The 13,601-nt window shown below is 48.8% G+C and overlaps 1 protein-coding gene across 1 annotated transcript in view; it reads right to left on the reverse strand.

Moving 5' to 3' along the window:
* Positions 1–13,601, reverse strand: part of PAPPA (pappalysin 1) — a 239,657-nt gene that overhangs the window by 116,173 nt on the left and 109,883 nt on the right. Inside the window, exon 9 of the mRNA XM_046023823.1 lies at positions 9,973–10,064. Coding sequence (XP_045879779.1) covers positions 9,973–10,064 — 92 coding nt within the window. The remainder of the gene's footprint in view (positions 1–9,972; positions 10,065–13,601) is intronic.

The following is a 13,601-nucleotide window of genomic DNA, read 5'->3' on the forward strand; positions in this document are numbered from 1 at the left end:
ATCCCGGCTCTGCTGTTTAAGGATCACCAATTTAGGACAAGTCACTTCCTCTCCCCAGGCTTCAACTCCTCCTTGGGTAGAATGGGAGCAAATACCCACCCCCCCCGCCCTCCTGTTGCCTCCCAGAGAGCCAAAGAAGAGGTCAAGTAGGCTGGGAGGCCACCAGCAGCCATGGGATGCATCGCTCCCGAAGGTTTGTTTCTCCGTGTGGTGGTTTTCCAGCTCCATAAATATTTACCGAACGAAGGCCACTTTCTCAAAAGTCACTTAAACATTTGGGGGCTCTGTTGTGTCATTTGGAAAGTGGTGATAATAATGCCTGGTTGCCGGGGGTGTTGTGGGTTTGAAATGAGACCACGCAGAAGGTTCTCCGTGAATATCCACAGGCTTCCTTCTGCAGCCCCTCAAGGGAATCCTTGAGGTGGTGAGCAGTTTGGGCTCATCTGGGCTCTCTTTTCTGCCACAGAGTGTCACTTAGTTCAGTGCATCAGTTAATGACCAGCTGGAGCTGAATGCTGGGGACACAGGAACGGACAGGCTAACTTCTTCCGTGAAGGGTAAAGGAAGACCGATGTGTAATGGGAAAATGTAGGGATCAATGCAATTACAGCTAAGCTTCTCCAGGTCCAAGAGCAAGATGGAATGAGGTAATACCCTCACCTCATCATCTCTCCCATGCCTTGATTTCCCTCAAACGGCTATCCTTTTACCTGCTTAGATGCTCATCCATCTATGCCAGCGGTAAGCTGTACTTTTTCTGGACAGGGCCAGACAGTAAATATTTTGGCTTTGTGGGCCCTCCAAGGTCTCTGTTGGAACTACTCAACTCTGGTTTTGTATTGGTAAATATCAAAACCAAGGAGTATATGTGGGTTTCAATGAAACTGTATGTACCCACATGGGCTGCAGGTCGGGCTTGGTCAAGGGCAGCAGCTGGCTGACCCCTGAGTGATGCAAGCAGGCACTTGCCTCTGCTGCCTGGTGCAGGGCTTGGCACAGAACGTCAGACCAGGAGCAATGGCCTCCCCGAGGGCTTCAGGGTCCGAAAGGATGAGAACTTGCAAGGTTCCAGGCTCAACTCCCTCCTTCACTCCTGTCTGGCCATGCTGCCTTTCTCTGACTCCTTCGCAAGCCCTTGTCTGCCTTGAGGATTTAACAGTCCGAACTTCTTGCAATCCTTACTCCATCATCCTGCTCCACATCTCCCTAATTTGTCCATTTCCTGTTCGACCTTCAAGTCTAGCATAAATGTAGGTGTTCTCAAGGAGGCCCTTCCTGACTCTTAGCCCATGTAAAGGAAGCCCTTCATGAACACACTTTCAAGCACGTCCACTTACTGGCACTTTGAACAACCGCATTCAGACGACTGTTCGTGTCATCCCCCTGGCCTTCCTTGACCACTGCTTCCTTGCCCGCTTGCACCTAGCGCCGGGCTAGGCACATAGCAGGCATCAAGACACGTGTGAAGGAATGACATGATGGGATCTGACAGCCAGTTCGCACGGTCTCCTGCCTGGTTCTGACTGCGTGTGTTAGAGTTGATTTATTCTGCCGGCTATAGCACTGGGCTTTTCACACAATCCTGACTGCCCATCCATCATTTTATTTTAAGCACATTACTTCTCTGTCCAAAAAGAAAAGGAGGATACAATTAGGTCTATATCCCTCACTTGCTTAATATTTCAATTTCCCCCAGGGTACTCCCTTCAAGTGGAGATCACAGCTCATGAATATTAAGTGTGTCTTCCAACACAACATGGTCCCCAAGAAAGAGCAGAAAGCCAGCAGCTAGGAAAATGCCCCAACACCCGGCCATCCAGGCCTCTGTCTCTCTCTGGCTCTCCCCAGCTACCTCGGCCACGATGGTGGCGCAGACGCACATCGAGGCACAGGGAGGTGAGGCAGGTTTCTGGTCACTTTAAAGACCATAAAGAAGCCCTTGTTCTTGGCTCCCTGGATTCACCTGCCTGGAAGTCAGGCTGCCTTTCAAAGGCACACATCAAAGTGTGGTGTTGATTCCTCAAACTCAGGCAAGCTCCAAGCCCTTCTGAGCCTGACCCCTCCCCGCCAGTCAGGAAGCCGACCTGGGCTAAGGGCTAGAATTCCTCCCTTCTGGCGTCAGAGCGGTCCTGTTTCTTTTCATGCCAGCCTGGCCTCTCTGTGGGGTAGGCCTCCCGGGTTTTTGAAGGAGGTGGCGAGCCGAGCGAGGTCTGAGGCTGGATGGTCAGCTTGATCCTAACCGGTGCTGACTCCATTTGGGCTGTTTGAATGCACCCATCAGACCTCCCTGTTGAGGACTTCAGATCTTCAGTCCTGCCCCTCTGGCAGCCTTCCGCCCCATCGCCTCCCTTTCCTGCTCCTTTGTCCAGTTAGTGACCCCCTTTGACCCTGCAGGTTAAAGGAATTCCTTTCTCCTCCCCAAGCCTCCATTTCTTTTAAAATGCACAGTTTAAAAACAATAATGATCCGGGATTTAAATTCTGGAAGTCAGAGTTGAAAGGGCCCTGGGAGCTCATCTGGCTCATCCCATCACCTGATAGCAGGAGGAGCTGAGATCAAGGGGGCGGTCACTTGGCCCAAGGGACCACCACATTTTTAGGGCAAGCTCAGGCTAAGGACCACTCCCCGCCCCCAACCCCATGGATCGGGGGCCTTTGTACCAGTCACTACTGACATGGGAGTGAGGAAGGGGAAGGGGACCCGGCAGTAACTGACATTGTCAAGGGTCTACTTACTGCCATGTGTCGTGCTAAACACCCTACGGTCATGTCCATCTTCCTCTAAGCACAAGTGGGGGGTTATAATCATGCCCCTTTTCCAGAGAGGACCCCGAGACCCACAGAGAGGATGGGAGATGTCCCGGATGACCCAGGGAGTAATTACACGCACAGGATGTTTGAACTCAGGCTCCTGTGTTGCTGCCACTTTGCCATGACAACAGGATTAGGTGTCAAAGTCCTCCTAAGCTAAAAAACAATGTAGCTTCTGTCCATGGAGGGTGAGCTCTTAAAAATGAAAATACAGCCCAAAACATAGGAGGGCCTTTTGTCAGGGGCAGGGGGTTTATGCCATGGAATGTTTATAGGGTGATAATAACCGAAAGTTGTAGTTTTCATGACTCATGAAAAAGGCACAGAAGACCTACGCATTCCCTTTCACGTCCTGTTCGCGCCAATGGCACCAAAGCAGAAAGAGTGGAAACGAGAAAGCTGTCTGCTGTTTCTTGGGAGTTCATCTGGATACTGGACACGGTCTTTAGAGGCAGGCAGATGGGGTCTGAGGTCTTTTCTGATCCACCCCACTGGGGTACTTAGGGCAAGCCACTGACACTCTCAGGACCTCTCTTTCCTCATCGGTGACGTGGGCATTATGAGTCCAAATGTGCAGAATTGATGGGAAAAGGAATGAAACCATGGACAAAAAGTGTTTTTAGCACAGAAGCCAGGATAGTTGGGTGCTTACAGATGACACGACTTCATGGTTCAGTGTGCAGACCCTGTCCCGGAGCACTGTGAACCCCTCCTCCGCTATTTCTGACTGTGGGACTTTGGACAAGTTACTTAATGTCTCTGAACCTCAGAGGATCTCCTGTAGGCAGCTAGGATAATAACATCATTTATCTCACAGGATTCCGGGGTGGACTGATACAACTTCTGAATCAATGGTATTAATAAAGGCAGGAAAAATACAGTAGTAGCAAACACATAGGTAACACTTACCAGGTGCCACTGTTTTAAGGATCTTTATGTATATAACCTCATATCATCCTCACAAGAGCCCTAAGAGGTAGGATCTATTACTAACCCATTTTACTGATGAGAAAACTGAAACTCAGATTACAAAGTGGCTGAGCCAGGCTTGTCACCCAGAATCCATGTTCTGTTTTTGTTTTTGTTTAAAGATTTATTTATTTGAGAGAGAGAGAGAGAGACCGCAAGAGAGCACACACAGGAGAGGGAGGGGGAGAAAAAAATCTCAAGCAGACTCTGTACTGAACGCAGAGCCTGACGTGGGCTCCATCCTACCACCCCAAGAACACGACCTGGGCTGAAATCAAGAGTCGGAGGTTCAATCGACTCCGCCACCCAGGCGCCCCTAGAATCCATGTTCTTAATCAACACGCCACACGTCACCATGCCACCCAGCCTGACAGGTGACCGCCTTCATGCCTTGATCACCACCACCACCACCACCACTGTGACTACCACTAATATTTCTCTTTTCTTCTTTTCAAGGCACGGCTTCAAGTCAAAGGAAGCTTTATTTCAGGAGAGTCATTTGGTGAAATTACGCTTCTCACAGAGGGAAGTCTGAAGGAATACCCACATCTAGGAGGTTTATTTTTGTTTTTTTTAATTTTAATTTTTTTGTAAGGTGAGAGGTGGGTCGTCTTATTGTGATTTCACTTCGTTAGAAAGAAAAATAATAATAAATGCAACTCCCAGCAGAGCCCATTCTCTGCCCCCCCTTTCCACTTCCCCTCCCCCCAACCAGATGCTGTTTTTCTTTTCAGTCACTGTTGTTCTAAAGTATCATTAGAACATCCACCAAAAAGACGTGTCGATTCATCTTCTTGTTTTCCTTTCTCGCCTTGGCTCAGAGCGGGCCAGAGCAGCCTGACACGGGGGCCACAAGGCTCTGTGACCCCCCCGCCCCTCCCAGGGACTGGGGAGTGGGGAGGAGGACTGATCTCCCCTCCTCCGCCTCAGCTGCCTCCCAGATAACTGAGTTACTGGCCCTGGCTCCGGGACAGGGCTGGAGATGCTATGTCAGGGACCAGAGACGACGTCATGCTCACGGCAGCCCCGGCATGGTGGGAAGGAGAGGAGTCAGGAAGAAGCGAGAAAAAGAGACATACGGGAATAACAACGTGGGGGTCCGTTTGCTTTGTTTTCCTGACTGTGTATCAGCATCAAGTAGGATTTGAAACCCAAAGTCTTTAAGTAAAGGACACACAGAGGATGCCCCCGGTGGCAGACAGGAAAAGAAGCCTTAGAGTCCTCAGTCCGATCACTCTCATGTCACAGAGGGGGAAACTGAGGCTGCCAGATGCTGAGCTGCAGCCCAGGGCCCCACATTTAAACTCCTCCCTGGGACCAGCCATCCTGAAGGACACAGGGCAGTAAATGAAAACGGAGCACAAGGAACCCTCCACAAGTACATCTCCCGCAGGGGACTGCGTGTCATCTCCGAAGGTAGCTCACTCCCAGCGCTGGCTTGAGATGTAACCCTGTGTAGAGCCCCTTTGGGGGATGCTTCTCATTTTGTCCAATGTGAACACTGCCTTCCCGCCTTCAGCTTTTATCAGCAGCCTGGCTATAGTTTATGACTCAGTGCTGTAGGAACAGAATTCCCAGCGCTGCCGAGCACTGCCTCCGGCCAGCGTCTGTTCGGGTGGGGGTGAGGGTGTGCGGTGGGGAGTTATCATTTGACTGATACCACATTTTTTAACTGAAACCTAAGGCCTGGTGTATGTTATGTTTTTTAAAAAGGGGGGAAAGGACAAGATAATTTCCACATTGCTGGGGATGCAGCCTACATTGCCTAAGAGGTCTTGTGGGTGGTTCCTTTTAACAAGCAAGTCATTATGTGCTGGGGGATGAGGGCGCCGGGGTGGGAAAGTGGGAAAGGGAAGTCCCGGGGTGTTGCCTAATCACACATTGGCACCTTGGGAATACTTCCGGATGTGTGGGCTTCTGAAAAGCGAATGGGAATGCCACCATAAATCTGTCACCCACCCTCACACTGGTGTCACCAAACCCAGGGAAAACACTGGCCCAACTAAACAGTTTGGGACAAAAAATAATGAAGGGGAAGAAGAGCCAGGAAGGAAGAAGGGAGGGAGGAGAGAAGGAAGTCATCCATTTAGATGGTGGGCAGAGGAGTAGAGTAGAAAAAGCAGGGGGTCTCTACCCAGTCTGAGATGGGATAATACCTCTATGAGGCCTGTTACCTTGGTTCGGTTAAGACATCATAATAGGTCTTAGATCCCTCATCTGGGTATAAGAGTCCTTTCACAGGCTCACACTAAAGAAAGGGGCCTGACACAGGACATACACCCCACCTAATGGGTGACTGTCAATGGTGGTTGTTGCTGCTACTCATCCCCTACCCCCACCCCCACACCTCCACAGGCATGGGGTAAGTAACAGTTCCCCACACCTCCACAGGCATGGGGTAAGTAACAGTTCATGTACGTCAAGCACATCCAACTTGCTAAGAATGGGGCTAAACCTTATAGCATCTTATGACAATAATTTTCTGTCAGGATTCTAAGGGACAATCAACAGAAACCAACTTTGGCCAACCGAAGCAAAATGAGCAAACAAAATCTATTCAGAGAATATTGACAGGTTACAGAACACTCTCTGGGAAGGCCAGAGAGCCAGGCTTGCATACTCTGAAGCCCAATTCTAAGCTCAAGGTCAGGTCCCAAGACTGGTCTTGTGACGATACTAGAATGTGGTCACTTTCGCACTCCCGCCACATGCTGTCACTGGTACTTTGAGAACGCACAGGTGATAGCCATCCTTATCAGAATGACTAGGGGAAAGTGTGGCTCTTCACACCCAAGCTGTAAAGGGGAGTCGGGGAAGGAGACTTCTGGATTTTCAACTTCGGTAGAGGGCTTGGGCTCTGCCCCATTATTATTACATCAAGGAGCGTTATTTCCTAAATCTCGGAAGGAGATTCGGATAATAAGTTTCCAAAATTATTGATCAATATCTTCCACAGTTGAGTCCCAGGACTTCTACCATTTTTTTGGATGAGAACACCGACGTTCAGCTCAGGTCACACGTCTAAGCCATAGCGCGAGGCCAAGGCAGCCTCACTCGAGCCGGTTCCCTCAGCTGCTGTCTTGACAAACATAATGATGAAACCAGTCCACCTCAGCAAAGCCTCCCACACGCCAGTGCCATTTCTCTGACTCACTGAAGCTGCCTGTGGTGGGAGCCAAAAGACTCACTGTCTATTCTTCAGCTGTTCTTAAGGGACGATGGTTTCCTAGACTCAAAGGCATGGAGTTAGTCCTTGGAATGTAGTTCCCGGGAGTCGGGATCTCCGGGTAGACTCCTTAATTCTTGGAATGTCCTGTGTCTCACTGAGTCTCTATAATGGAATTCTAACTGGTGAGGGCGGGGGTGTAGCCGAGGTCGCTTCTCTAACACAAACCATATTCCACATACCAGGTAATACGGAGTCCTCCCTGGACGCCATCCACACCACTGGCCATTCTGTATCCCAGTCCATTAATTCACTAGACAGACTGTTCTAAGGCACAGTCCTCCTTGTTCGCCTCAAAGCCCCACAAGACCAAGAGTCACCTTTTTTTTTTTTTTTTTTTTTTTTTTTTTTTTTTTTGCAGGTAGCTCACCACCGTCTGAAGTCAGACTCTGGCTTTGCATCCTGGTTCTACCATTGAACTGCGTATCCTTGGTTCACCCCTCGGGCTTCAGCTGCCTCTTGCATAAAAGCAGGACCATAAAAGACTGTTATGAAAATGAGAATTTGTAAATGTGCTCGGTGCATCATGGGGGTTTGATAAATATTGTCATTGCCAGTAGAACACTTAGCATCTAGTACAGAACAACAGTGTGTAAAGGACACCAAGGAGGGCCCAGATCTCACCTTTGTGACACCTCCCTTGCCTTCGCCTCTTTCCGTTTAAGCATCTCGGTTAACACAGTTAACACATCACTGATCTAGTCCCGAACAGTCATTCTGGCCAAAGTTGAGGCGGGTAGTTAGGCCCACTAAGACTGGACTTGCTGCCTGGTGCTATATCTAAGAGTCTCCCAGGCCCCACCGCTGTCTGCTTAAAAGTCAGTTCTTTCTCTTAGAAATGGCAAGTCATGTCCTAACTGTCATTTTCTCTTTGCACCAGACTCCGATAACCAAGAGTATGAAAGACTTCCAATCCATGAGCCAGGAGGCCAGCAAAGATCTGCAGGAGGCCAGATTAGTAAATATTTTAGGCTCTTTGGGTCATAGTGCCTCTGCTGTACCTGCTCAGTAACTTTAGCAGAAAAGCAGCCACAGACAATAGGTAGAGTAACGAGCATGCTGTGTTCCAGTAAGACTTTACTTTCCAGTAGAGGCAATGGGCCAGTCTGGCCCATGGACTGTAGTTTGCAGACCCCTATCCTGCATGATGAGCTTCCCCCTGGGGTGACCCTTGTTTTTGTGAATTGCTGCACAGCTCCAAAGCACCCCAGAATGTGCGTCGGGCCACCCGAGCATCTCTTTGAAGGTTCCCTATCCTACCTTCACCACCACAACCTCCCTTCCTTCCAGAAGCACCTCAGTTACAGGCCGCCTTAGTGCGAGCAAAATAGGTAGATATTTTCCAGCACGATCTGGGGGTGCTGCTGGGTGTTACAAGGATGGCGACAAAGGCAAGCAGCTCGTGGGAATGGCAAACAGCTACACACCTTGGAAAGAACACAAGTCGAGTACAGGAAAGGCCATTAGAGACCACCTAACCCAATCCTTTGACGTTTCCACCAGGTAAACTGATGCCCAGACTCCGGAAGCAGCTTGGCCAGGGTTACACGGCAACTTCTTGGCACAGTGAGGACCAGAGCCTGGTTTTTCTAACTTTCCGCCCAGACTCCTTCTGCCATACCACTAGGTGAACATCAAGTTTTTTACCGTGGACTGCGCTCAAATCAGCAGAGCCAAGGAAATAGCCTTCTGTAATTTAAAAACCCAAGGTCCTGACTGGAAATTCTTGTCTTTCCTTCCTCCACATCTTCCTTTCTTCCATTCACGGTCAGCTGTGGGACACCTCTTATTGTGTTGCTGAGCCCGCACTTAGTGCCAAGGAGACAGGAGATGCTCGACCCGTGTGTGCTGAGGACAGACTAAGGGTGCGTGGTGAAGAGCTCACAATGCTCACAGTCCCCCGGGAGAAGGAAGGTCTAAATGCCTTCCCTGTAATGCGCTGTGAATGTGAGGACCCGATGACATTTCCTTCCCTTTCGTCTTCCTAGAAAATTGCCTTTCAGTGTGAAATCTTCCCACCAGTGTTTTCATGCCCTCAGTAGCTGCCCCTTCCCTCCTCGGATAGAGCACCTCTGTCTTTTGTACTTGCAAATGATTGTGATTATTTTTCACCTCTAGCCCAGGGGATTAGCTGGAGGACCTTTGATCTTCAGGTATCGATTTGCATCTTAAAGGAAGTATGATCTCATCTGAGCCAGCTCAAAATTCCATCCCTGCCCCCCAACCCCTGTCTGTTTACCAGCCCCGGGCTGGTCAGGGCCTCCCAAGTGGGACTATAACAACAAGACCAGCGAGAAGCCAGAGGAAAACAAATTTCCCATCTGACTCAGTAAAGGTGGGAAAAGGACGTTTGCTTTCTAAACACAGGCTGGATTGCTCTTCCTCTACTCTCCCGTCAGAGACACGGCCAGAGGTTCTGAGTGTGCGAAGGGGACTACGGGGTTCTGGGACCTTGGCTGGAGGTTGTGCAGCAGAAAGAGCTGGGCGCGTGCTTAAGAATCAGACAGAATCAGGTTCAAGCCCTGGTTCTATCTCCAGTCACTCCTAACCCAAGAGTTTCTGATCAGTTTCATCGTCTCTCTGGCTTGTGATGTTTTCTCATCTCTAATGCGAGAATACGAGCCTTTAAAATTCTATGCTAATCTCCCTCCTGGAGAGCTGGCGTGAAAAAGAGTGATGATGTATGCAATTTGAAGCTAGCTTGAAAGTTACCAGCAGCCACTGCTGTCATACACGGGAGGGACTCTAAGCTCTGCGAGGGCAGGAGCATTTGCTGGTTTTCCTTTGCTTCCCATTGCTCTATGCCCCGGTGTCCCCCCACAGGGTCTGGCCCACAGGAGGCTATCTGTCAGTATTTGTAAGATTAAGGAGTAAATCATCATCAGTCCTCAGGACTGCTGTTATTGACTTGACCATCCTGCAAGGTCCCCTTCTCCAGCTGAGCCCCAAGAAATTACACAGACTTACCAATGCAATTGAAGGAGTCTTCCTGTCTGCAGAAGAGGGAGCAGCCGTCACCATTGAGCTTGTTCATGTCATCACATTCTTCACCTTGGCTTCTGCAGAAGGAACAGAAGAGCGATGTGTCAGAGAGGTGGGGGGGGGGGGGAGGGAGAGAGAGAGCAACTGCAGAACCACAGCAGACCATGGGAGAGTCCCTCTCCAGGCCAGGAACCTCAGGCAAGTCTCTTACACTCCAGTGTCCATTTCTTCTTCTTCCACGAGACGTATAAAGATATACATGTGCAAGATCCTACAACCTCTGCCTTACTCTGTGCTTGTCACAATGAAGCAGAGTTCCTGCCTCAAACCTGCTGTCCGAGATCTTGCGGGTTAAGTCAGGTGGGAGAAAGGCACGGATGAAGGGATGAAGGAACCAACCTTGCCCCCACCCTGCCCCCCGGCATGTCTCGGAGATCTCACCCCCCTTTTAAGTTGGTGGACTCGAAGGAAATTTCTGAGCTTCTGAAACATAAATTCTGTTCTTTACTGTGCCCTACCTTAGCCTCCTCCCTGCTCCCCATCCCCATCCTGCTCCCAACCCGTGAATTTAAGAATAAAGATTTCTTTTTTTTTCCTGGTCACATGCTTGGGTCTGGTGTTCCTTTCATTAGAAAGTACTGCTTTCTCCGTCCGGGGTGTCATTTCATGGTGTGAGGAACTCTAAGGCCCATGGGAAGTACGCTACTAGGAAATTAAAGTGTCTCCTCTTGTTTGTTCGCTTTGTTTTGATAGGAATTATTCCTATCAGCTCAGGGTGGTTCAGCAGAGGTTAGGACGGACAGAAAATGAGCAATGCTGGACCGAGGAGATGAGGAGGAGAAAGTGCTGAAAGACCGAACAGATGATCACGACCTGGAAAATGCCCGTCCTTTGAGAAACAGAAAACTTGGGTTTAGATCCCCTTATTTCAAATAAGCTGCATGATCTCAGACAAGTCTCCTAATCTCAACTGGACCATTTCAATCAATAAAGACTAAAAATAACGTAAAATTCCATTCTTCAGTCGCAGTCGCCACAACGTAAGCCCTTGATCGTTGTATGTGATCAGTAGCGAGTGACTACTGAACAGAAGAGCACAGAATAGGTTTCCATCACCGCAGAAGAATCCCCCGGACCACGCTATTCCAGACGCCAAGTGTCCGCGTTCCCACAGGTTCAAATGGCGGTAACTCTACCCGCTCCTTAGAGCCGGCGCAAGAACGGAATGGAAATTGATGTGGCAGGCACGGTGCACGACAGACAGAAGATGCTCAGGGAGTCAGGTCTCCCGTTCCCACTCAGTCCTGGGAGGTCTCTGCAGAGTGTGTGGCAGCTGTCCCTCCCTCCCCAGGGACCAGCCGGGACCTGTGGAAGCATGGAAGAGGCCTCAGACTTTTCCTTTCACTCGGGCAATTAACACTGGGCAATGTTTGTTGCTTTAAGGAGATGTCAGAGTAGTGGGAGGGGGCCTTGCCATCAATCCTTAAGATGGCGGGGCCGGTGCAGGGATTTTTGAACTCTCCTGTCTGCAAATGCATGAACCGAGGAGAAGAGAAGTCCATATTCCAAGCTGGGTCCATATTTCCAATCTCTGCCAGTGAACCTCGAGTGTTGGAAACTGGTGATAGCCTTGTTATCTCATGGGTTATCTAGGGAGATTTTTTTTTTTTTTAACCTGGGCTGGTTTCCCAAAGCCACAAAGAACACATCTAACCCGCCAAACAGTATGTTCTATTGATTTAAGCAAAACATTGGTGTCACCACAAACATCTTCTAGGTACGGCAGATCTATCATTACATAGAGAGCTCCTGAGAAACCTTCTTTGACCTCCCAAGCTGGACTGGGTGGCCATTTTCTCTGTGTCCAAAGACACTAGGCTCCATCCATCCCAGCACTTGTCAAACAGACCACCTTCACGTGTTTACCTGACAGCTCCCTATACTGGGCTTTCAGATGCCAAAGGAAATGACAGTCTTTGTCATCCTAGCACCGCAATGCTGCGCACAGTGCCTGGGATACGGCAGAAAGCACGGAGCTGCTCCTTCACTTGCCAGTCTTGCAGGGCTGCTAGTGACACAGTGAGGCAATGGGGAATCCAAATGAGAACAGGGACCCTGGGTTCGCATCTTGGTTCTGCTCTTTGTTGGGTGTGTGAGCTCGAGAAAGCCATGTCATCCTTCGTACATTAGTTGTCTCTTCTGTAAAGTATGGTAATAGAACCGATTTCATATAATTGTCGGAAGGACCCAAGGAGATAATAGTGTAGCCCAATGCTCACGCACAGTGAAGGCTCAACAAATATTAAGGGTCATCTTTTTTTTTTTTAAGATTTTATTTATTTATTTGACAGAGAGAGAGAGAGAGATCACAAGTAGGCAGAGGCAGGTAGAGAGACAGGAGGAAGTAGGCTCCCTGCTGACCAGAGAGCCCCATGTGGGGCTCGATCCCAGGACCCTGAGATCATGACCTGAGCTGAAGGCAGAGGCTTAACCCACTGAGTCACCCAGGCGCCCCAAGTCTCAACAAATATTTATGAATATTATCATTATATGCATCCAAAGCTTTTCTCCACTGGGGACTCATTAAGTTTTGATCCTATCTGAGTATCTTTATAAACTCCCTTAAATACACAGAGCGAATCAGCACATTATCATCCCATGAAGAATCCAATTAGCTAAGATGACATTAGTCCTTTCCCTCAAAGTTTTTGTTTGTTTGTTTTTGCCGAGGGAACCACGCATAAGCTGCATTTGGTTTTCAACAAAGCATGTCAACAACTATTTGGAAACTTAAGTGATTTCTGTGAAGGATACCAACTCTAGGTAAAAATACTAAAATTGCCTTATTGAGGGGCACCTGGCTGGCTCAGTGGGTTAAGCCTCTGCCTTCGTCTCATGTCATGATCTCAGGGTCCTGAGATCAAGTCCCGCATTGGACTCTCTTCTCAGCGGGGAGCCTGTTTCCCCACCTCTCTCTCTGCCTGGCTCTCTGCCTACTTGTGATCTCTGTCAAATAAATAAATAAAATCTTTAAAAAAATTTTAAAAACCTTGTTGAAAACACTATTTATATTAATAATAAAATAAAAAAAATAAGAACAGTTCTAGATCAGCAAAATGATATCGTTTGCAGTGTTCTACCAATACGTCTATATCTGGCTCCAAAATGGACAGACTGAGTTGTAGGTCAGGTTCCACTTTTGGTGAGTTTCTTTCTTTCTTTCTTTCTTTCTTTCTTTCTTTCTTTCTTTCTTTCTTTCTTCTTTTTTTAAAAAATATTCTTTGTGCTAAATTAGAAAATCCCAAATCACAATTATGGGTTGTCAGCAATGACGGCAAGTGTTTCCTGGATATTCTGGACATGCAGCTCAATCTTGGGCCCACAAATGATGGGGCACTCTCCCTGGAGACTGCCTTGTTCCGCTGCTCAGTATTCCATCAGACAACAGCTGTGTCCAGAGCCAGAAGGTGATGTCTTAATGTGGGAGAGAATGGTGAGTGGTTCCCCTTTCCCTAGTCGTGTTATCTTTAACCCACTGAGCCACCCAGGTGCCCCCCTCCCTAGTCGTGTTATCTTAAGCACCAGAAACTGTATCGTCCTGTTTGGTTGCTGCA

Source organism: Meles meles, chromosome 11 (genome assembly GCF_922984935.1).
Source record: "Meles meles chromosome 11, mMelMel3.1 paternal haplotype, whole genome shotgun sequence".
Classification (NCBI taxonomy): domain Eukaryota; kingdom Metazoa; phylum Chordata; class Mammalia; order Carnivora; family Mustelidae; genus Meles; species Meles meles.